At 39.8% G+C, this 23,878-nt stretch overlaps 1 protein-coding gene across 11 annotated transcripts in view; it reads left to right on the top strand.

Annotated features, from left to right (window-relative positions):
• Positions 1-23,878, top strand: part of FGGY (FGGY carbohydrate kinase domain containing) — a 131,486-nt gene that overhangs the window by 47,608 nt on the left and 60,000 nt on the right. For 8 of the 11 annotated variants that reach the window (XM_039380579.1, XM_039380581.1, XM_039380585.1 and 5 more), the window contains 3 exons: positions 1,236-1,351; positions 13,964-14,092; positions 18,763-18,866. In XM_039380579.1, coding sequence (XP_039236513.1) covers positions 1,236-1,351; positions 13,964-14,092; positions 18,763-18,866 — 349 coding nt within the window. Of the gene's footprint in view, positions 1-1,235; positions 1,352-13,963; positions 14,093-14,584; positions 14,622-16,432; positions 16,589-18,762; positions 18,867-23,878 lie in introns of those variants that run through there. The other 3 variants (XM_039380584.1, XM_039380589.1, XM_039380588.1) reach the window with 3 other exon arrangements.

Raw genomic sequence — 23,878 nt, forward strand, 5'->3', positions numbered from 1 at the left:
CTCTGAGCAGCCTGGACTGATGGAAGGTGTCCCAGCCCATGGCAGGGGGTTGGAACAAGATGAGCTTTAAGGCCCCTTCCAAACCAAACCATTCTGTGGTTCATACTTCAATCCTTAGGTAGTTCACTTGGATGAAAGGAAAGGTTTCCTTTTACTCAAAAAATTTTTTTTGTAGAGAGGAATTTTATTTGGATTTTTACTTATGCAAAACTGCCAGAAAAACTCAAATGCTTCAGTAAAATTGACTTTGCTTTGAAGATACATGTTCAAATTGTAACATCCTGGTAAAGAGAATATGTCTGTGAGAGCTCACCTTGGCTAAAAATGAGTCACAAATAAGCTGCCTTGTAAAACATCAAAGGCAATCCAGCTCTGAACAGGGTTTCTCTTTGAGAACAGTTATGAAGTTCTGTTTCCCTGAGATGCATCTGAGATGTCTTGCACTTGACGGCACAGTGGTATTCCCAAGCCTACATGTAGCTGCAATTTTCAGTGTTATTTAGCATTTTTAATACATCTTAGTTTATTGACTTCTCAAGTGCAGTTTAACACTGATCTTCTGAGATGACTCTTAGTGTTCAGACAGAAAAGAGTCTTAGTAATACTAAATCTTCAGGAACGTGTTTCTTATTTTGGGGAGGAGTGAGAGAATGGGAATATCAATAATTTTGGGAGAAGACCGTTCTGTGTTTTATGACAGACTTTTCTGCAAGTGTTCTTGTATTTTGTGTATATCCTGCTCCTGCAGTGCAGCCTCAGCTTATCAAGAATCAGACTTGAACATGTAACCTGGTTACCAGTGCATACATGATCTCCTGTAATTTGTAATTTGGTTTGAAAATAAGAAATACAAAGTTTTTCTAAGGACGTACAGTGTGCAAAGCAGTTATTTAGCCTGGAATAGCAGCAATCTGAGCTGCCTGCTAAAGAGCTGCTGTGTTCATGCTCTGCTGTCCTCTAGGCAAATGCATGGCCTGTTATTTGACTGATTTATGCAATGAAGTGGCCAGACCAGGGGTTGTTTCAGCAGAGAAGAATCTTAAACACAAGGTCCTTTTAAGGTCCTTAAGACGTGCACTCCAAACAGTAACCAGTTTTTTTAATGTTAGCATTATGCTCGGAGTTTTTGGACTGGTGAAGAAGAGATCCTTTTGGAGAAACTTTTTTCTAGTCACAGGTTTAAAGCCAAATGTGTTCACCTGCCTGATTCTGTGCCCATATTGTCTCTTTTCCAGGTCCCTCTGTACAGTCGTGTGCAAGTGGACGTACACGTCAGACAAGGGTTGGGATGACAGCTTCTGGAAAATGATTGGTTTGGAATGTTTGGTGAAGGATAAGTATGAAAAAATAGGTATATCAGGGTGTTGTTTCATACCTATGTATATTCATACTAATAAAAAGCTATATATATATAAATAGATCAGATATAAACATATATATATGGATGGGGCTTGGAACAACCTGGTCTGGTGGAAGGCGTCCCTGCCCATGGCAGGTTGTTGGCATGAGATGATCTTTAAGGTCCCTTCCAACCCAAACCATTCTGGAATTGTATGAATAATAGATATATAGATATCAAAAGATGTTTTGCTGTATAATTGTGAATGTCAGCAGAAATGTATCTGGGCTTGATGTACTTCAGATGGGCTGCTGAGAAGGCTGGATGCCCATAGGGAACAGGTTTCCTAAGTATGTTTTTTACTTTGCATTGTCATGAGGAACTGTGTTTAAATATTTTATCTTCTACCCTTTGCAAAGGCCTAAAAAGCCTTTTTTGTACAGTTCAGTCTCAACAATCTAGAAGTAAATAGGAGCCCCAGCAGTCTATTCCATGAAGGAAACACTCCGTTTGCGTATACTGGATGGCAAGCTACAAAAAAAAAGCCATAATATCATAATTTATAGCTGTTACTGATAGTGTGATTTGTGACCTGTAACCAATCTCCCTCGTAGCAATTTTCAAAAAAAGTGCTACTTCTGCTTGTTGTTATCTTTATACATTTTTTTTCACTCTCAGAGCCCAAGTTTAATTAGAATGGTAGCCTTGCTAATAGCAATTCCTACAGCAGATATTCATTTAAAGTCCATAACGTTAATACACCAGAAAATTTCCAGGATAACTTTATTAGACTTTCCCTGTTAAGTTAATGGACTTTTAATGGATGTCCTAAGCAGACATGTCATTAACAAGAATATTACCAGACATGAATTAAAATATGCTCATTCATCAAAGTTAATTATCTGAAATTTCCTTTGATTTTTTTTTTTAATGTCTGGCACTTTGAACAAGTTTCTACAGCAGTTTAAATGCAGCAACATGAAATGGAAATGGTGGAGGAAGGACTGTAGTGAAAAGAAATTTAATGGAATCTATAAAGTTTTCTGATCATCACATAATAAGCTATAAGTCATTTTCAGGTTATCTGAAAATTATGCTTGAAAGCTTCCTTGAATAGATTTCAGCTTTTCCACTGCCGCTGAAACTGCTTATGCAGAGATATAAAACTTATGAGGGGAATGAGGCTTTTTAGCTTCCTGAGGTTTGGGTTTGAATACAGTTCTTACAACATCTATCACATGTGGCTTTTAGCAAATCTTCAACAAGTTAAATTAAGACGTGCAATAGATACATGTTTTTACCAGAAAATTGAACATCTTGCCAGCTGGTGGTCTCATGGAAGAGTATTTTAAAATTAAATTATTTATGAAGTGTAAGCTAAGGCTTTAATACAATATTTATGCAATGCACTTCAAGGACAGTGCAAAGCAATTTACCATTTTAAGTAACAACATACATGTTTTAAATGATAAAGTAGCCATTAATAAAAAGGGCCTTTTGCTGTGATGGAAGCCTCATAACACTGATCTATATAAAGCTCAACATTCAGCAAGAGAAAAATCATTAATTTCCAATATCAGGCTGCCATGTTCATTAAAACACAGTGTTTACAAAATAAATCAGTAAGTTAACTTCTGTTGATAGGTGTTTCTTGCAAGATGTAAATGTTTTTGTGAGTTAATGGTGAAAGGGTTTAGTTCCTTGGAAAATTGTGTTGATTTTCAAGAAATGAACACAGTATCCCTGGATGAGTTTTGGCTGGAATTGGAGAAGCACAATCTGACCTTCAAACCGTAGGGCAGAACTTGAAGTTCCTGCAGAGCAAACACTTGTGCTCACCTTGAGAAATCCTTTGGTTTTCACATTCTGGGACTGATTCCCTCAGGTATATCCAAAGCATAGGACAGTTTCTGTTTTGCATAATAATGCTGAAACCCAGCCTTAGGGAGAATATGTGCTCGTTTCCCTGACCATTTGTCTAACCTTGCCTTTTTTACAAAGGAAGATGTTGCATTCATTATGTTTAGCTGTGTGATAAAATCACAAAATAGCAGGAGAGTGTCCTTCGTTCCTGTGTCTGTGAAGAGGGAGTGAGGAGCTCCCTGCACCAATGTGGGAACCAGTTAGCAACCACTTCATTCCTTTATCTCCTACACTGCACCTGCTGGAGTCTCTTGGAAGGGTTTGGCTTCAGAAGGAAAACAAAGCACCTCACTCCCTACCCAGAAGCTGCTCCACAGTGTTGTGTGCTGTGGATGGGCTTTGCTTTCTGCCACCCCATATCTTACCAGTGTCCCTGAACGTGGGGAAATGGGAACGGTGACTTTGTTCCAACGAAAGTTTGGGGAATTTGATTTATTTTAATGAGTGTTCAGTGTTAGATGTGGGAAGAGCACTGTAAATCAGCTCAGCTTTCCTCTGCTGAATTTAAATCAATCAGGTCAATGTAGATCCACCTACTAGGGAAGTGATATCGAGCACTGGCCAAACTGCAGCTGGAATGGTCTTGGTTAGTGGAAGATTCCTTCCTACAGATCCCACAGTGTTGACATTGGTGGTGAGGCACCATCCCTGCACAGACCTCCTGCCAGGAGCCCTCAAGTGCCACAGGGCCACACCTTGCACAAACTCAACTCAAGGTGTATTTATAATATTGCTCCAGGGTTCTGCCCCATAAGGGAATGGGCTCAGCTGCTGGAACTGCAGCCTGTCACCCAAAAGGAGGGAATTTGTGTGAGTACCTCATGTGGACAGTGTGTGCTTCCAGGAGGCACATCAGAACTCACTCCAGCTGACAGGGAGGAATTTGAAGCAGTGGGTTTAGCTGGGTTGTGGATTAAGGAACTCGAGCTTGTCAGATAACCCAGGTAGGAGTAGGTTGAAGGGAGATTGTACATGCTCAAACTCTCCTCCTAAAATGAAAACAAAACCAAAAACCTGACAGGTCTGAAGTCATTCTAGTGGAATTTCCTTTTCTGTTCTCAAGCTTGTCTAAGTCCGTGTCTGTCTGCTGAAGGTTTGTTTAGCTCAAATACAAGGATGTATTTTAGTGCCTGCACGTTCCCCTTGCAAAGAGAGATAATGGCATTTTTCTCATGTATCTCTCCTAAAAGATTAGCAGGCTTTGAATCATCATTTCTTTCTAACCAAAGCAAAATGTCTCAAGATAAAATTAGCAAAAATTTCTTACTGTAACAAAAGTAAATACAGAGTTTTCCAGTTTCAAAGAGGCAGAAAAGACTTCTTTTTTTTTTACTCTCTAGTGAAATCATGACTGTTTCCAATCAGAGGGAACTATAGATCAAAAGTTACCACTAGATTTGTTTTTTGGAAGTAGCTTTAAATTTCATGCCATTGGAAATACTTACGGATATTACCTGAGAACAACTTCTTTAGTGGACATATTTCTTTATGCTGATAAATACACTTTTAAACATCACTTTTTAAACTTCTTTCCCTTTGAAAATATATTTACTGTAATCAGAGTGGTGCTTGTGGTTCCAGGGAGTACACTCCTCCTGGTTTCAGTTTCACTTAACATATGACCTTGTTGATAAGGGAGAGCCTCACATCTGACCTTTAGGATCTTTCCCACATCAAGGCATGGGTTCACATCTGAAAATCCCCAGGCCTTTGACTTTTCATGTTTCTCAGAGCAGACCAGCCTTTCAGGGAATCCACACAAGTTGTTTGTGCTCCCTTCTGTACATTGTGAATTTACTGATAAAGTTTGTGAAGGTAAAGTGTCTTATGTGGAGATACTACAAAATTTATTGATCCCATTAATTTGCCCAACAAGAATAGAAGATGACTTTTGTTCAAAACCACTCTGAAAGTGTTGTGTACTACAGGCATTAGCATTTATCTGCTGTCGTGGAAGCACATGATGAGTATCTCTTTGTGGTATTATAAAACCTAGAAAGACATTAACAATTCTGTTAAAATTTCATGTCCTATAGACCTCTTTGGGTATTGGAGCGTACATTCCATTTGGAGGAAAATGCCTGATAAATTTTCACCACAGCCTTCTACTTCAGGGGCTACTTAAGGGATCAAATAATGATTTTTTTTTATGGAATGGTAATATTTTATACCGTGTCTTTTTTGGGTCGAAGATGTTGAGCATTGCAGGTACTGCAGAATAGGTGTTACTGAGCTAGTTGGGATTTACTTTACAGCCCCAGCACTTTGCAACTGTAACTCTTCCCTTAATTCCAGGAATTTGGGGACTGCAGGCTTGGTATTTTCATGTTCCTGGACACTTTTGAATGTCCTGAAAAGAAGGATCTATATAACTGGGAGACTAGATGTTCTTTTCTAATGCTCTTTCATTTGTAGTACTTATTAATAAATTGATAATACAGAAAACATGTTATTTCTAGGAATAGTTATATTCCTGCATGTCCCACTGTCTCCTTCCATATACAAAGCTAAGAATGGTACTGTATATCTCACTTTTTACACTTAAATAGAGTCTGCTTAGGTTTTGTCTTTTGTCAGAAGTGGTCAGTTTTAATACTTGAAAGTTCTGTTCATTTATTTGCATTTAGGCTGAAAATGGGAGATTGAGTCTGGGGTGAGAGAATTAAATAAGTATTAACTTAATGCTGCAGCAGCTGTGAAGGGAATGGTCAGTCCATTTGTTCTGCCAGTTTTCTATCTCTTCCAAGGCCTTTGATGCCAGATGCTCTGGAGTATATGAGGGATTTCCTTGAAGGCTGAGAGAAAAGGATGATAATTTTTTTTTTCAAGTCAGATTGTAGCTACCAGTTCTTCATAAACCTGGATTACAGCAAGAAGCTTTAAAATACTCTGCAAATAGTAGAGAATAATAGGTAAAGGGATTCTCTTAAGTATGAGATACCTTTATCTGTCTTTCTTTGGTCTTTTGCTCTCCCCAGTAAATTACAACACATTACAATTTCAAACAAAATTGAAAGGATGAATCAGAGGATATTTACACTTACATGCTGTCAAAATCCATGGAATTTACAAGTGAAGAGTGTTCCAAATATGCTAACATTTTTCTGGCCTCCTCTCATTCCAGTCTGTCCAAGAGCTGTAGCAACTGTAAAGGAGCTGAAACTGGCCCAGTGCAAAGAAGTTTTTGGGTCTCTCCTTCCTCAGAGCTTCAGGTGTTATTTTGTAATACATAATTCAACAGTAAGAAGTTAGAAGGAATTTTTCTCAGAAAAGATACACATTCCAGTGATTTTTATTTTATTTTATACTTTTTCCATCTTGAGGTCACTGAGTCACATGAATAGTTGAGGTTAGAAGGGCCGTCTTGAAATTATCTAGTCCCCTTCCCCCTGCTCAAAGGAGGGTTGGCTGCAGCAGGTTGTTCAGGGCTGTGTCCAGTTGAGTTTTGGGTATTTCCAGTCATGGAGACTCCAAAATCTGCCCAGGCAACCTGTTCCAGTGTCTTGACCACTTTTCCCCAATCAAAACATTTTCATTTGGTTTAAGTGCAGTTTCCTGTGTTTCAGTTTGTGTGTCACCAGTTGTAGTGTCACTGGGTGCCTCTGAGAAGAGTCTTGCTGCATCACCTTTGCTCCCTCCCTCCTGCCAGATGTTGATATACAGACAGATAAGATCTGCCCCCACCACCTCCAAGCCTTCTCTTTGCTGTCTGGTCTGGGATATTCTTCCTCTTTCCACTGTTCTTAATAGGCTGAACTTGGGTGGCTCAAGTTTCTTCACAGCGTTTCCTGGGTGACATTTCCCATTCCTCTTCCGCTGGGAAAGGGACCATCATTCACTCTGCTTATCATCAGGTTGAGTCCTGCTGGCAGGTGGTTCCTCTCCACTTCTGCCTCCTCTCTGCTGCAAGAAGTGTGCTGTCCTTTCATCTGTCATAGCTTAGACAACTCATGGTAGAAGTTTAGATCTTTCAAAGAATAATAGTTCAGAAATTTCCTGCTGTCCACTTGTAGAGTTCTGGTCTCAGACTCTGCCTGTCTGGGGAATCACATTTTCTTCTACTCTGGCAACACCAGGGACTTGTGAACTTTCTGGTATGAAAACTAGGAGCTTTTTCTTTGAATTTATATTTTTAAATGTTGTAGAAACTTTGAGCCTGTTGTGATTGTTTAATATTCAAATTTCTGAGATATCATCCTTTTTCTTATTTTTCATACAGTTCTAAAAAAAAAAGGAAAGAAAAAAAAGACATTTCTCAGAATCATGCTGAGTCATTTCTTCTTTTTACCTTCTTTTTACCTTCTTTTCTTCCTCCTCCTGGGCTCGATTTGTTCTTCATCTTCTTTTTTTTTTGGCTTCAACCTCTCGCTGAGATAACTTTTAAAACAGTGCTGTCTGCTTTATGAGTCAGGATTCACAAAACCAGAAGGGCTATTTCAAACAATTTGCTGACTTCCTCCAAGTCAGAGGCAGTTGGACTCCTTAAAATTAATGTTGAAGTAGCTTGAAGTGTATCTTAGAACCAATCTTGATTTTATAATTTCCTGTGATGGAGAGCCCACTTCAGGCTTACAGGTTGTTGATTGTTAGTTGCTGTCATGTCTCAAAATGAATGAATTAATTAAAGAACACACTTTATTTTTCATCTGAAGGTTGACTTCCTCCTCCTACCTGGCAGACGGAGGGACATGCTTGACCTGCACAAACTGAAATTTTCTGTGTTCCACAAAAATGCTGAGCTGCTTGAGATTTCTCCCCAAAACACTTGGGCAAACTGTCAGACTTGTCAATCCTAGTAATTGCTGGCCTGACTCATTTCTGAACCCTTCACAGTGCATCAGTGTCTTCTCAGTACGGATGTTAGAGCTGGATACTGTGTGAATGTGGTGGGGAAGAAGCTTGGCTGGGAGATTTAAAAGTGTTCTTTCAGTAACTGATAAGGTTATTTTTGGTCTGTCATTTCTTTCAGTTCTGAAAAAGGGCTAATTATTTCTTTGAAGAGGAGTTTTATTATGTGAATTATTAAAAAATATCCAGTAAAAAAAAATTCTTTTAGGTAGTAATCTGTAATTAATACAAGTTAAAATACCTGTACAATCTTAGTGTACTGTACCAAACTAAAACATCTCTGAAAGTATATCAGTAGTCCTGTCATTTGCATTGATAATCGTTGTATTTAGAGAAACTCTGAGGAATATTTCTTGTCATTTGCGTTGATAATCGTTGTATTTAGAGAAACTCTGAGGAATATTGTGCTCTAAAGTGCCAGAAATGTAAATTATCAGCTTATTGAAATTATTGTTTGCAACAAATAACAAGGTCAGCTGAGTTTGGATGCGAATACATTGCAACTAGATACTTAGTAAGACATCCAAGTGTATATTGTACACCTTGAGTAAGACATCAAATGTGTGTGCCGTGTACCCAGAGGCCTGTCAGCAGTGAGCAGTGAACCGGGCACTGCGGGAGGTGTTTGTTCTGCACTGGTTCACTGAAATCCGGGGAAGAAAACTCACTCACGGCCACCATGACGTGTCTAATGATCCAGTGATGCAGAATGCTTCCTTTTCTTTTTCTTTTGACCTTTAACCAGGAAAGCTTGTCATTTATCCATGGAGCAGCTCTCTTTCCTTGGGCCGAGAAGGGAAGCAGCCTGTGTTGAAGTCGGCACCAATGGTCTGCTGACCAATGTACTGTTCAGCTTAATCAACCAGGACCTGCCTGCACACAGGTTGCTTGATTTTGCCAATATTTAGCAGCTTGATATGTCTGCCTGAACTACTTACACTTTAGGTGGAGATGTAGTTCAGCCAAAGGCACTGGCTGTGTGGGACACTGGGATGGAAAGGACCCAAAGTAGATTGCCTCAAGCTCCTGTGGCAGCTCTTGTAGACAGAGATGGATTTTGATCTGAAGAAAGCTAAAGTGGTTTTGTTTAATCAACTGTTTTTCTCACTTTTATGTTACCTAGCCTATAATATCACATTTTGGTTTGATTTTCCTCAGTGCAAATGCTAAAGTCTTTAACACCAACCAGGGAATTTTGTGGAGGGTATTTGCAGGTTAAAAAAGCCCCAGATCTCACTGTTTCTACATCCTTTATCCACCATGCATTCAGTCCTAAGAAAAAATTAGTATTATGGTTTTATAGTCTGCATCATTATCCTGCTTCCTTTGATCTTAGCACTATTTTGGCTATTCAGCTGGATTAAAAATTCTAGAAAAGCAACCATATACATCTCAGTTAAATGTGAGTATTGTATGTAACTGAGAGGGATGTTTGACAATGTGTTGTGTATGAGATAGGATTGGGATGATGTATATTATTTATATTATTTGTAGACTCTTGGCATTGTGAGATTATTATAAAATACAAAAATTGGAGTTTGTCTCCATGCTTTGTAATGAACAAAACATCAAAGGGGAAAATCCCTTACATTGCCTATTACAAGATCCATCTGAATGGGTGGTGCTTCTTTTTACTGAGATCCTGTTTCCTTTGGTGCTTATTTAGCACTGTTTTGTTTAACTAGATAACTTCTTCAGTGCATGTTCTATATCCCTTATTTAACAGGATATCTGTTTTTTGGATGGTCTTTTAAACCAGAAGGCATTTAGCTTGTCCAGTTTGGGGGGCTATGAAATGGGGATGGGACGGATGGGATGTACCATCCAGCTGGGTTTCTTTCTGAGGCTGCTGGGATTTCAGAAAGGTATTGATATACCCAAATTTCAAGTTTGCTTGTGTCAAGTTAGCGAATAACAGAGACGTCTCCCTTGGATTTTATTCCTTTTGAATTTTTAAGCACTTACGCAGCCAAATATAAGTACATGTGAAGTGCAGCCCTGTTCTGTGTGATAGATGAAAAGCTGTTTGGGTGAGTGTATCACAGCTCAGTCAGCTGGGCCCCTGCTGGGCTTGGCTTTGTTCTTTTAAAAAGGGCTACATCCTAAAGTACCTCATTCTGTTAAATATTAGTAAGCCAGTACAGTGTATTTTGATCACTAAAGTTGACTGAAGATACATTATCTGCCTTGTGTGTTGTGTTTTGTAAATAGTTGGTTCCTGTGGGAACCACCTAAAAATGTAGAGGCTCCTTGGTAGCACAGAAATTCTTTAAGCAAAGCTTGATCATAGCAAATTCTAATACAAGTCTTCGAAGAAGGATAAAAGAGGAGGAAGAGATTCAGACAGCTTTTTCCTTTTGTAAACTCACTGCTTTACAGGGGAAAAAAGTAACTGGAAATAGCCTGTCTCGTCCCAAATGAAAGGTTGTGGATTAAGGCATTGCATTAGTGAGACAGCTGCACGAATGTGAAACAGAAAGTCCTCCAGCTTCAGCCATTATGGGTTTGTTTGGTTAGGTCTAATTTTGGAAGTCATTATAGCAAAGGTAAATGACTTGCACAGGAGACTACTGTAAACAAAGGACTCGATAAATTTACTTTGGCAGGAGCCTTGAGGAGTTTCGGGCCTTTCAGTGCCTCCTTTATGCAGCCTCCTGCCCTGCTCTCACTGCCCGGCTCTGTGCAGGCAGCTCTCACTTCCCTCCCTTCCCCTCCCACAGCTTCTTTTTCCCCTGACAGGTTGGATTTAGCGGTGGCAGCACCTGCTCTGAATTGCTGGTGTGTAGCTGTACAATACCTTTATGTTTATAATATCTGTCCCTTGATTTCTAAAGCTGCTGTGTTTTGCTCAAGTAAGAATCTGTTCCCTCCCGCCCAGTCTGGTACCAGAATGCAGTTTCAAACACTTCACTTTTAATTGTGGCTCCTCACTGGTTACTTTTTGTATGTTTTATCATTTAATAACTTTACATTTACAGATTCTGATACTGATGCTTAGCTGAGTTTTCTAGTTTTTCAGTGAAGATTAAACCATGAGAATTATAATTCCCTTCCCAGGTCTCTACTCATGTGGTTCAGCATCCATTCCACATACTTTTTCCCACTTGTGTAAGTGGAGAGGCAAATTCTGTGATGCCAAAAGAGTGGCCAGGCAGATCTTACTCCTTCCCTTTTACAAAGCTCCTTGTGAACACATTGTATGGGTGTAGCAGAGCTTGCATTGATCTCTAAAGCTGGAAGTATGAAGTAGAGGGACAGAGTCAGAATCCTCTCCTTGTGCACCCATTTTCCGGCACCTCTTTTCCACACTCCCTGGCTGTCGTGTGACCCAGGAGACTCCCCTTTGCAATCCCTGTCGTGGGTGACTTCTGGCTGCTGGGAAGTGCTTTCAGTCAAGGAATATTTGTTCAGGTGTACTTTGACTCCTCAAACATGTGGGACAGACTCTAGTATTAATTATTTTGTTCAAAATACAAGATGATTATGCTGCATCTTCAAGAGGGCCATCCCTTCACATTCTCACACACTTCATTGCCATGTGAGATAGCAGTGCTGCTGCTGGTCATTCTGATATAAAACCAGTACCAAAGGAACCTATAGGCTCATTTCTTCTGCTGCTGTAGAAGAGAGGATTATCTTTATCTCTGAAATTGCTCCCTCAATGCTTATTAACTAGAAATACAGTAATTGAGAAGCTGCTAGGAAAAGATTTTGTGTGATAGTAGCTCTGATCTCTAAAATGGAGTATAGTAATTAGGCACTGAAATGTTTGACTAGTATGACTGATATAAACAAGTCAACCATGGAATGGAGTGCCTGGAAAGAGGTTTTATTTCAAGTTAACTTCATCTCATGCTGTATATACATCATGTTTGTGTGCTTTCAGGTCAGGCAACTGATTCCGAAGAAAAAGATGTGGGTTTAGCTGCATGAACTCTTTTGAACTTCCTCCCACCTGCAGGGTCTTTGTATGTCAGGAGAAGCAAACAGCTTTGGTTTACTGGTATTTTTCTCCAATGTCTTAAAAAAAAGCCATAAAGATAATACAGAATTCTCTTAAAGAGAAACATCCTGCACTCAAAATTATTGGGAAAAAATGCAAAAGATACACCTTTTGAAAAAGATAGCACGATGTTTTGATTTTACAATAAGTAATCAATGAAGTATAAAATTGATATAAAATTGATAAAATACAGACATTTTTTCCTGTGAGGAGGTCATGTAATGTCATCACATCCTTCTGTATAAGCTTAATGGTGAAGTTTGGTTATTGCCCCCAATATTTGAATATAAACCAAAGTCAAGTGCAGAAATTCGGGCTATATAGACTTGTTTTAAATTTCCAGTGTGAGATTCAGCCTGGAATTTCAGGCTCGGTGGTGTGTGACTGTCAATAGAATAGAAATTCTTGGAGAAATGAACTTCATACCATGAAGCTGTGTGTGCTATGTGATCCCAAAGTGCTCCATACACTGCATTCCTCAGGAAGTAGGCAGAAGGGGAATGTGAATTCTTAAACTGAAGAACCAACATCATTTACAGTGAAGTGATATGAAAAACTGAAGACCTGTGAATTTAATACCATCATCTTTTCATCCAACAGGCAGTATAACTGCATTTCTAGAAGTTCACACTCATGGGCATTAGTGTATTCCTGATATGTTACGATGTGCTATTCCTCTTAATTAATGTCTGTTGTAGAGGATTGTTGTGTCCTTTCTAAACATCAGAATGTGCTTTAGGTGTAACATTCACAATAGAATTGACCCTGAAAATAGGATTGTATTTTAAAAAGAAGTTCTGCCAAGTCTGCCCAGATGTGTTGAATTTAGTAAACACTACAAATAATGTACTAAAAGCCCTGGCACTGGCAGGGAAATCTCTGGGAGCTCCCACTGAGCTTTTCTCTGCCTCCCACCCCCAAACCTTTAGCTAAATAGTGGAGTGTGTGCATTCCCAGGAGCTGTTGGTCTCACTGGCTGGGGTTATCAGCAGCCTGAGAGGAGGCTCTTGGGGGTGTCCTTAAATTCTGATAGTTTAGTGAATCTGGATTTGTTCTTCTAAAGTCTGAGCAGCCTCTATCACTGTGATTTAATTATTAGAACAGTCTCTTTTCACGAGACAGAACTGGATGTGTGTTATGGCAGTGGAGGGAAATGCAGGCAGGACCTGCCCCTGGGCTCCCCAGTGACAGGGCTGGGAGGGAGGGGTTGTGTTCCCTGCCTCTTTCATGCTGCACAAGGCCAGGGAAGGCTCAAAAAGACATTATTTAAGTCTGTGAGGAAATACAGCTGCAACAAGAAGAATTTGCTGCTTAAGCCAGTTTCTTTTTCAGAGTTTCTGTTGCTATAGCCACATTATTCCTAGTAGTAACTGCTGGAAGGGATGGAAATGGAAAAAAAATTGGCCTGTTCCTTGTGCAACAGGTGCAGTGTTCATTTGTGAGCATGGACTGAGCCGAGTCTCCTTCCCATGCCCAGAGAGTGGCTCAGGCAGCCCAGGCAGCAACTGCCTCAGGAATCTGGGATTTCTGCATTTCATATCTCCTGGAAAGATGCCAAGCAGAATTTAATTGCTTGTGCTGAAATCTTTCTCTGTGGCAAGATAGGACATTGAATGCTTTTGAACTTCTAAATTGCTATGGGACAGCCTGATCCAGCCTGGTTGTGTTTAATGTACAGACAGATAATGAAAGATCCTTCTCCATCCCACTGAGTTGCTTTGATGCACTTCTTTGTTTTATGAATCCCAGGCTGACTTGAGGGAGAGGAAGGGAGTTCTCGTAATAACATACACGTTGGTTTTTCTGTTTAGTAAATTGACAGGTGTTTGGTTTTTCTTGTGTCTGCCCAGGAAACCACGTCTTGTCTCCTGGAGAGGCTGTTGGAAAAGGTCTAACGCCAGAAGCTGCCAAAGATCTGGGTCTCCCCGAAGGGATTGCAGTGGCAGCATCTCTCATTGATGCACATGCTGGAGGACTAGGTACTCACTCATGTGTTTACTATTCTTGGAGATGGGAATGTACTGAATTAACCTTAGAAAGCTGTTTTTCTCACAGCCTGTTTTTATCCAACTGATGCTATTCTTAAGAAAAATAAAGTCATCCCAATAACTGCTAATATTGTATGTCTGTTTATAGAAAGGAGCTATCACTGTTATTTGTCTTTTCAGCTGAATTTCCCAGTTCTTGGGTTTATATTCATATATATCCCAGTAACTTCTGCTAGTTCCACTTTGAATTCCAGAGCCCAAATACCATTCTATTGGAATGCCAACATGCTGAGAGTTTGCATCTTCTATTGCTCAAAACTTTGGGGATAGGCAAGAAAAATAAAAATGTAACATTCCGAGGGAGAAGCTTCATATCTGAGGCTTGTTCGTAGTTCATCTTTCTCCTTAGTTTTAGAAGTGATTCATGCTTCAAGGCTTTAAGGCCTGATGCTTAGACTTTGTTTCTTTTCCAGCATCCTATTCTGATGTGCCCAGTTTCAACTGTGTTGAAATGTATTTGGTAGGTTCAGTGCATTCATTTTCTTACTATGTAGTTTAGCCTTATCTTAATGCAGTCAATAACAAAGAGATTCAGTGTAACTTTTTCAGCAGGAAATTGAGGTTATTTAGTTTGATTGTTTAGAAAAAAGTCTTACCTCAGGAAGTTACAGTGTTATTGAAACAGTATTTTTCAATGGAAACCTATTGCTCATCAGAGGATTTTTCTCTAGGTTGAACTGAAATATGATTATCTGCTAAAATACCAGTTTTGTTTCAAATATTTTGTGCTGTTTTAAGTCTCATTTGTTCTTCTAGAAGCTGGAGTCTGGAACCTTTAAAATGTTTAAATCCCTTTACTTTGCTTTTGATCACTGTTTCTGATGAGGTTTAGTAATCATGCAGATTGCTTTTCTTACCACCTCAGAGGGATTAGACATAGATCTATGTGCAAAAAGCAGGACTAAGCTTTGGGGTCATAGTTGTAGGTGTGTTGTGCCCCTACTGTTGTGACTGACTTAAAAATCTGTTTGTGTCAATTATTATCCCAACTGCATAAACATGTGTTAGACTGTGTGCCTTGGCAGTTCTGTGTTCTTGGAAAAGGGTGTAATAATAAACTGACCTGAAATAATGAACTTGCTGCAAAACTGGGTTGTCACAGAGCACCTGAAAATGTGGCAGTGGAGGGACCGTGTTTAACTGGCATCATGATGTGAGCACAGGAAGTTTCATGTGTTGAAATCAGTTCATTGGATTTAAAGAAGAATAGAGAGCAACTGTCCGTTCCTTTTTTTATAGACTTCTGTAAAGAAACTCTAACATTAGAAATACATAACTACTGACAGCCCTCAGAGAGCGGCTTCAGTGGATTGAGACAGTCTGCTTATGCTAGTCCTGTTTATCCAAATATGTTTTCCCAGATGGCGCCACAAACATGAGCAGACTACTGAAATGATTGCCAGGGGAAGGAAAACACAACATCCAGGTTGTTGTTAGAGAGGGAGAGGGGAATCACAGAGGGAAGAGTCAGGAAGGCAGTGGGAGAACCCACGTGGTGATCACAGGGTAGCTCAGTACGGTCTGGGACAAGAGGAAGATTGAAGATGGAACTCATCCTTCAGTCTGGGAAGGGTCATAAATAGGTAGGGAAACTAGTAGAAAAGGCAGTAAAAATGAAAAGATTTTGATAACAGAAGTGACAACAGGAGAAAAAGGAGAACTGTAGAGTGCAAATGTATGTAAAGAGAATAAACAGTGTGGCTGCACATCTGAAATGCTGAATATAAATCCTTCATCCATAGCTGTTGATAACAAGAAATTTAAATATTTTTCAAGTCGAGTTTTACCTGCACTGTGTAGAATACAGAGCTGAAATTCCTGAAGGTAAAGCAGGAAAGCAAAAAGGAGAAGAAAGATAATATAATGAGGAAACGAAACTGTTCTGGTTAAAAGACACCAAGGATGGCAATGCACTAAATCATATTAATCTTTTAATAATGATTAAAAGAGCACAGAAGAAAAGAGAGAAGAGATATTTGAAACAGTGAAGTAAAATGTGAAAATATTGGAAATAAATATATCTTGTAGTTGGTATAAAACATCTGTTTAGAAAAGGCACTGATGTATGTTTTAGTTCTTACCCTTCTGTGTTCTGTATTGAAATATTGAGGTTTACAATTTGTTGGAAGGATATGACCTGTAGAGTAGTAGGCATTAGGTTAGTCTGGGGGACAACAACATCCAGTGGTGTCATTCTTCTTATTCTGCTGGTTGTTTTCAAAATAGTTTCTAACAGCAGAGTAATGAAAAGGGCTCTTTGGTGTCCTGCAGGCTAAACCAGAATGACATGATGGACATCTTGTCTTCAGTATTAATAACTTTCGATGCAGTTCACATCTACTTTTGGCTGGATATAAAGTGCAGTTTTGTTGGGCAAACTTCAGTTCTTGAAGTTTATGAAGGCTTCAAAGTTTTGAGTAAAATAAGGTACGGATAAAGAATTATTTAGTATTTGTGTTTGTGGAGGTCATGTGTGACTCCTGAATTGGTCCATCTGATACCTTTTATGGAAAAGTAAAAATCCAAGAGCTGAGTAGTTATGTCTTACATTTTGATGTACTGTACCAATTTAAAAGTGTACAGATAAAAATGTGAGTATGGGAGGCCAGGCTTTGGGACTGGCCTTATAAAAGTACTGTTTACATTGTACCTTTTCAAAAGACATCAGCATTGTTTCAACAAAAGTAGATAATTTATTATACAGTGTCTAAAATACCTTGTCACCGTGGAGCAGATCCAGAAGTGCACATGCTAAACATTGCCTGCTTTCCTAAAAATCTTGCTTATGTTTTGTAGGGTGCACAGGTTTCTCGTTCTTAGTGTCTCTTAAGATACTTCAAAAGATGTTGAGTCGCTCTTGGACTGTGAAAAATTCCAACTAAGTTAGAGGTGAAAGTGCCTTAGCCATTATATTATTTTTAACTAATAAAATACCAAAGCTTTCATTGTTATGAGAATGTTCTGGACTCGTTTGCTCTCTGACTTCAATTAATCATGAATAGGAAGACTCTTGCAACTCTAAACACTAGTAAAGCCACCCTGGAAAATCCAAAAAGGCCTAGAATGCCTATTTTGCAGAATGTATATTTTCTTAGTGATTAAAAAATATCTAAACATGGAGTCCTTAATTTTGTATTGTTTATGAAAATGCATTTATGACATGTGTTAACAATTCAGTTTCATAGATTTGATCCCTCTCAAGTGTGAACAATATTTTTAGCTCCTTCAGAAATTCTAATACAGTGTTGCTCAGTACAGGAAATTGCCTTGTAGACAACTCTGTCCAAAATGAACTCATACATGTCATGTTGGAGCAGTGAAAAATAAAGCATATGAGGTAGAAGCCTTACTTTTAGCTTTCTCTTGTTCCTGACTGTCTGCATGACAGCTGTGCTACCACATAATAAAAGGATAAAGGGGCATAAGGACAGATTATGATTCCTATGATTATTGAAGACTGTAAAATTTTAGCCCATTAATTTTCTGATTATTTAGATGATTTCCAACCATGATAATACCAGGATAACCATGGCACTCAAAGTAAGACAAACCCCAAAAGAATGTTGCAGTGGTGACCTAAACAAGAAGGTGTTAATGAAATGTAGGATACGAACCAGCCACAACACTTGGCATCCTTCACAGTGTCCAGCAAGTGCTTTCATGATCCTTCTACAGTGAGGGGAAAGGGGTTTTTTTGGCAGGATTGGCAAACTGGTATCCAGACTGAGCATTGCAGATGCAGATGCAATGAGCAGTCTGGTGACCAGTTTGCCAGTTGAAAAGTGATATTCAAGAGGAAAAAAGACAACTAAGAGAATGTTACTTGTTGGGCTGTTGCATTTTTCTGGGTGCAGCACAACGTGGTGCAAGAATGCAGCCTGGGAGAGGAGGAGGAGAGGCCAGGATTCCCACTGTAACCTCCCATGGAGTGAATCAAGCAGGATGTGATGTGTCTGAGGGTTGGCCGTAGGTTTGCCTGGCACCTCTCTGGCATCTCCTGGGTATATTTTCTGCTGCAGCCTGAGCGTTGCTGAGTTTGTCCTCTGTCCTGTCCTGTCCTGCACGCAGAGGCTCCTCAGAGCCAAGCTCAGTTCCTCTAAGGGAAGGAATAATCTCCCTTTAGATGGTTTGACACGGACAGAAGAGCAGCAGCAGTGAAGACAACAAAGCTGGCAGCCTTCCAGTCTCCTGCCAAGTTACCCCTTTCTCCAACTCATCCCCTGACAAAACACATCATCTGGGATGTGCATGATAAACTGTGAACAAATAAACACATCTGCAGCCTGCCATTACAGCAGGGCACTCTTTACTCTGCATGTCAGTGTGCTACCTAAGAGAATATAGTCAGCTTATAGGCAAAATAACACTGAAAAATCATGATGATAAACATGAACACAGAAGAAATCATCTTGTGTCCTTGTATCTGGAATAAAAATTTTAATCTGATGGATAAAATAATTTTCTTTATTGACTAAGTAGACTTTCTTGATTTGTGGCAGTTGTGTCAGATTATTTAGCAATCATTTGTGTGCAGAAGAGCTCTGTTTGGTGAGGGGTGACTTGTTCTTCTTTAAAAGAGAATTTTAATTTTATTTTAATAGGAGTAATTGGAGCAGATGTGAAAGGACATAACCTGCCATGTGAGAACCAGCCGATTACATCCCGAGTTGCAATGATCTGTGGAACATCTTCGTGCCACATGGGGGTAGGTTGTGTGTCCTAATTTGTGCAGAATATACTAACTTATGTTTTTGAAGGGAAAATTGACCTTTGTCCTTCTCACCCAGTTCCTTTCCCTTGAATTTTTTCTGGTAACTCTATCTTTTCCTTCAGATATTAATTATAAATTACCGTGCATTTGCTATTAGGCAAGAACTTTAATAGTAGTAGAAATCAATACTGAAAAATGACATGGAAAGTAAAAACCACGATGCCAGAGTGGCTTAAAGAGCAGCCTGAAATCTGAGCCAAAGACTCTGAGCCTGAGTTATCTGTGACAAGCCTGTCACTAATGTGTTGCAGAATAGTGGCTTTGGAGAAGGAGTGCACGTCTTCAGTCACAGCCCTTCTCCCCCACCTCTTCCCTGAATCAATATAAATCCTTCTTCCTCTGAAAATTGCCATGATGTATAGAATTATGATACTTATCATGACTAAAAAGAAGGAAAACCCCCGATAAGCAGTTTTCACGTTGCTAATTTTTCTCAGTGAATTAATACAAAAGCTTTCTCTGAGATTGCAATTAAAATTTAGTGTCTGCTTTTGAAATTTATGCTGTTTTAAAATGTATGAGTCTGAGAGCATTCCATTTAGATAAGTACCCTTTTCTGCCACATTTTTTATTTAAAACTCATTTTGGTCTTAAATTTAGACTGATTATAACTTGGATTTTTCCAAAAGGAGCAAATGGCACGGGGAGTGCTAGAGGTGTTAGAGAGGACTAACATGCTTCATGGAGAAAGCGGCAGGAGAGACAAAGAAAGGAGGCTGATAATAAAACATCAGGCTTAACAGTAAGTTAAGTTGTCTCTGTAGTGACAGTGTGAATCCATGGTGATCTTGAGCATGAATAAATGGTGATCTTGTCACATGGATTGTCGTTCTGCAAAGCATTTTAGCACATGATTGAATTTAAAGACGTGAATAATCCCACTATTGTGAAACAGAGCATTGAACAAGAGCTTAAATCCTGTAGGCAAACTGGAATATATTTAGGGTCCTTCCTAAGCAAAAGTTTCAAACCTCAAAATCCATCACTTTTGACTTGCTCTACCTCTGAAAAATTCCACTGGTACCTCTGTGTCCGTCACAGGGCAGGTGGGGCACCTGCAGATACCAGCCCTGGGGGAAGGAGTCACCCTTTGAGCCTGCCACTACTTTCATTACTTCCAGGTTTTTTGCTGGAGGTTTCTGCCCTTTCAGTAGAAGCTGTTTGAGTGAACTCTTCCTAACCTGTTTCATTTAGCTGAGTTAGTTTAAATTGTTAAAATTAGTTGAGTTAATAGAGACATAATACTGGACTGAAATGAGCTGAGGAGCTCGCAGACAGTTTCCCCCAAAGGTCTAAGGGCAGCCTTGAGTAGCTGGCAATGGGCCACCTGGCTCCAGCTTATTCCTTTAGGACAACCAGCCCTGTAGGAGCACATGTATGTGGTTATTTATTAATTTTTAATATTGGTATATTAGTAAGTTCTAACTAGACCCAGTTCACAAGTATAGATTATTTTGCTTCCCAGACTAGAGCATGGCACATCAGCATTGACAGTTCCACAGCACTTTTTGTGTGCATACTCCACAACCATGAGAGATGTGGCTCCATTAAATATGCTAATAGAACAAAAGGGACTTGAGAAAGTCCATGTCAATGTTCTGTCATTAAAGCAACCCGAAGTCAAACACAGACTGCACAAGGTAGAACCTTTTAAGGCTCTTAATCACTTCAATGCAAACTCGGGAATAGATGCTTGTGCAGTTTTTGGCTAGATTTAAGTGGATCTTTATTTAAATGTAACTACTCAGCATTTTATAATCATTTCCTTAACTGCCTTCCTTCACTCATCTGCACAGAGGTATAACAATCTGTAGCCAGCAGACAATAAGTAAGTTCTAAACTTCTCTGGATTCAATCTGTGAAAGGACTTTGGTTTACTGTTCTTTTATCTATTACCTGCACAGGCTGCATGAAGTGAATGTACGGCACACAGAGCAGTTGTATTTGTGTTTTAATGAGACCTATATGCAGCTGCATTTGGCTGAAATTAGCTGTTCCTTTTTTTAATTAGGGCTATAAAATGAAAGTATATTATACTTGTGTTTTGATAGAAATATATATTTTCTCTCTCTCTGTGCACCAGGGGACCCTCAGGGCAACAGAGATTAATCATCGAGTTTAATTTAATGCAGTGGGAGAGAGACCTGTGTGGTCAGGCGGGCACTAAAAAGTGCCTTTGATGTGCCTCAGGTGCACTGAGCCCCAGTGAACCAGCAACAATAATACCTTTGTGAGATGATCAGAGAGGAGAGAGGGAGAAAATGGCCTGTGTGGAAACTCAAGGCCGTCCTTTGTTGTGGTTCTGGCAAACGAAGGAGCCAACTGTCAGGAGAAATTCAGCAAACAGAAAGCAGGGAGAAAGTACGGCTGGATTTCTTTCAAGGGACCGTAACAGGAAACTGTTCAAAATCATCTGCTATGCCTTTCTTTTCCCCCCCTTCCTCCTTTTTTGTGAGGGCAGTGGTACTACTGTTGGTGTGTGTGTGTGTGTTGCTACAGTAGTTCCATTCTCTACACCAAATACTCCATGAGTCACAGGAGCAGGTATTGCTTGAACACAGCATTTACTTTAAACTTTGAGAGAAACTACTCCTTGTCCCAGTTTTCATTACCTCCAGGACTCTAGAGATCTTAAACAAAAGACTTTACTAACCATACCTTTGATATTTTAGAAAGTACAAATGTGGAACCTAATTTTACTCATGGCTATAATAGTTTAATTTGTGGTACAACTACCATTTTTAAGTGAGGATACGCTTTTGGAATTAACCACTGACAGTTTGGGGTAATCACACACACACACACACAAAGAATTTTGTGTTTCTTTGAGATACTTGAATAGCTCATGAAAGCAGCAAAATGCATGTTGTAATTAGGTTATTGATCCCAGTCCAGGTCTGAGTTGTTAGTTGCTCAAAATCACTGCCACCTCAGGGCTCATCATTATCCATGAGGAAAAAGAAATGAAAAGATGGTCTTCTGAATATTTTTGGACATATATTCATTTTACATGATTCTCTGCTGCCTCCCTTGCCCTAGCAAAAGTCATGGACAGAATTTGCATGTGGAATGGCAAATAAGCTGTCCTTGCACTTGTGAAGGATTGTCCCTTGGTTTGGGGCTGGGATTCATCCCTGCAGGTTTGATCCGTGGGTATTCCACTCCAGTGACGGACACTCACAGATGACTTTTCCGAATGGTCTGCTTCCATCATGCTTTGCAGACAGGGTCTCTGGGCTCCAGCACCCACACTTAGCTTTGGAACTTTTTAGCCTTTCCCTGTGTAGCCATAGCGACTGCACAAAATGTGTGAGTAGTTTTTCCCAGCAAAAGAGCAGCAGGTTCGAGGCCCTGAAATAGGAGCTCACATGTCACTCCTAACTCATAGTTTGCAAGGGTCTAAGAGACATGCCCTAACTTCTGGGAATAAGGTAATTGGTTTCCCTAGAAAACTGCCAGTGTCCTAGGGTTTTATGGGATGTTTTAAATGTTTCAAAATTTTTTTTTTCTTCTGAAACCTTGATGTGATCAGGAGGATTTCAGGCTCAGGTATCTGTGTTCCCATATCCCAGCCCTGAACGCAGGCGTGTTTGCCCTTTTGCAGATGTGTAAGACCACCAAGAATTGAGTTAACTCTCAGATGCAAGTTAGCAAAAGCTGAAAAGTAACAGGGACAAGCAGTGTGACAGGGGACTTGGACACAGAAATTTTCCAGTATTCCTTGTGGCAAGTAATCTGGCAGTACTGCTTCTTCTGTCAGGTTTTAAACCAAAAGAGGGTTGATTTAGACTAGATCTTAGGAAGAAATTTTTTACAGTGAGAGTGGTGAGGCCCTGGCACAGGTTGCCCAGAGAAGCTGAGGCTGCCCCATCCCTGGAAGTGACCAAGGCCAGGCTGGACGGGGCTTGGAGCAACCTGGGCTAGTGGAAGGTGTCCCTGTCCATGGCAGGCAGTGGAACGAGATGGCCCCTTAAAGATCCCTTCCAGCCCAGACTGGGACCTTCATGCGGGACAAGGAGAATGTGCACACACAGCTCCAGGATCCAGACATATCGAAGAAAACTGGGATTTTCTTTTGCAGCACCCCATCTTCTCTTTTGTTTCTATTTTGTGGTGAATCTCAGTTAGAGATCAGTGTTCTGCTTTGTACTTGTCCCAGAACGGTTGTAGCATCATGAAAATATTTGTTGTTCTTACTCTAAAACCTTTTGTGATTCACAGCTGAAGGAATTAGCAGGAGCATCTTCCAATGGGAACATTGTCTGGCCTATTTTCAGCTTACTGAGGTGGGGGGGCAGTGTCTGAATTTGATGGTATTTTGAGTCCCAAATACAGAAGGTTTGTGCTACTTCCTATCCAGAGTCTCTGATATTTTTTTCTGTCTTCCTCTGGGGATGTGGTCTGTGTTCTTCTTTAGTCATTCTTTCTTTATCAGCTCTCAACACTTCTTTTTGGGGATTATCAGGGAACCTTTTCAAGTTTAGGTGTAGTCTCTTTTGCATCTGTTTTTGTTACTTCTCTAACTCTTGACATTGGGAATGGACTCACCTGGCTTGGTGCACAGTTCTTTTTTCCCCAGGTGATATTGCATATGTGGTTTGAAGTGTATAATTTAGTCATTTTTTAAATTGGAGAGGGACGAGTAATTTATCTTCTATCTTTTTAGATTTACTGTGTGTTCTAAAAGACAGAGCAACTACACAAATAGCAAAATGGGCAGATCATTTTGCTGTCCAAGTGTTTACTATTTATAATTTCAGGAAGAATATCCCATACTCTCTTTCATTAAGCCTGACCAGCCTTTGAGTGCTTTTTGCTAAAGGAACTTCAGCCCATTTTGCTTATTCTAAATTTGCTCATTTGATTCTCGTGATGACTGGCAAACACAATAGAGCTTCTTTGCTCCACAATATCCGCCTGAGCTGCCAGCTTTGTTCGCACAAATA

Source organism: Pipra filicauda, unplaced genomic scaffold, assembly GCF_003945595.2.
Source record: "Pipra filicauda isolate LSUMZ 115617 unplaced genomic scaffold, ASM394559v2 scaffold19_size4547281_pilon, whole genome shotgun sequence".
In the NCBI taxonomy this organism is placed as follows: domain Eukaryota; kingdom Metazoa; phylum Chordata; class Aves; order Passeriformes; family Pipridae; genus Pipra; species Pipra filicauda.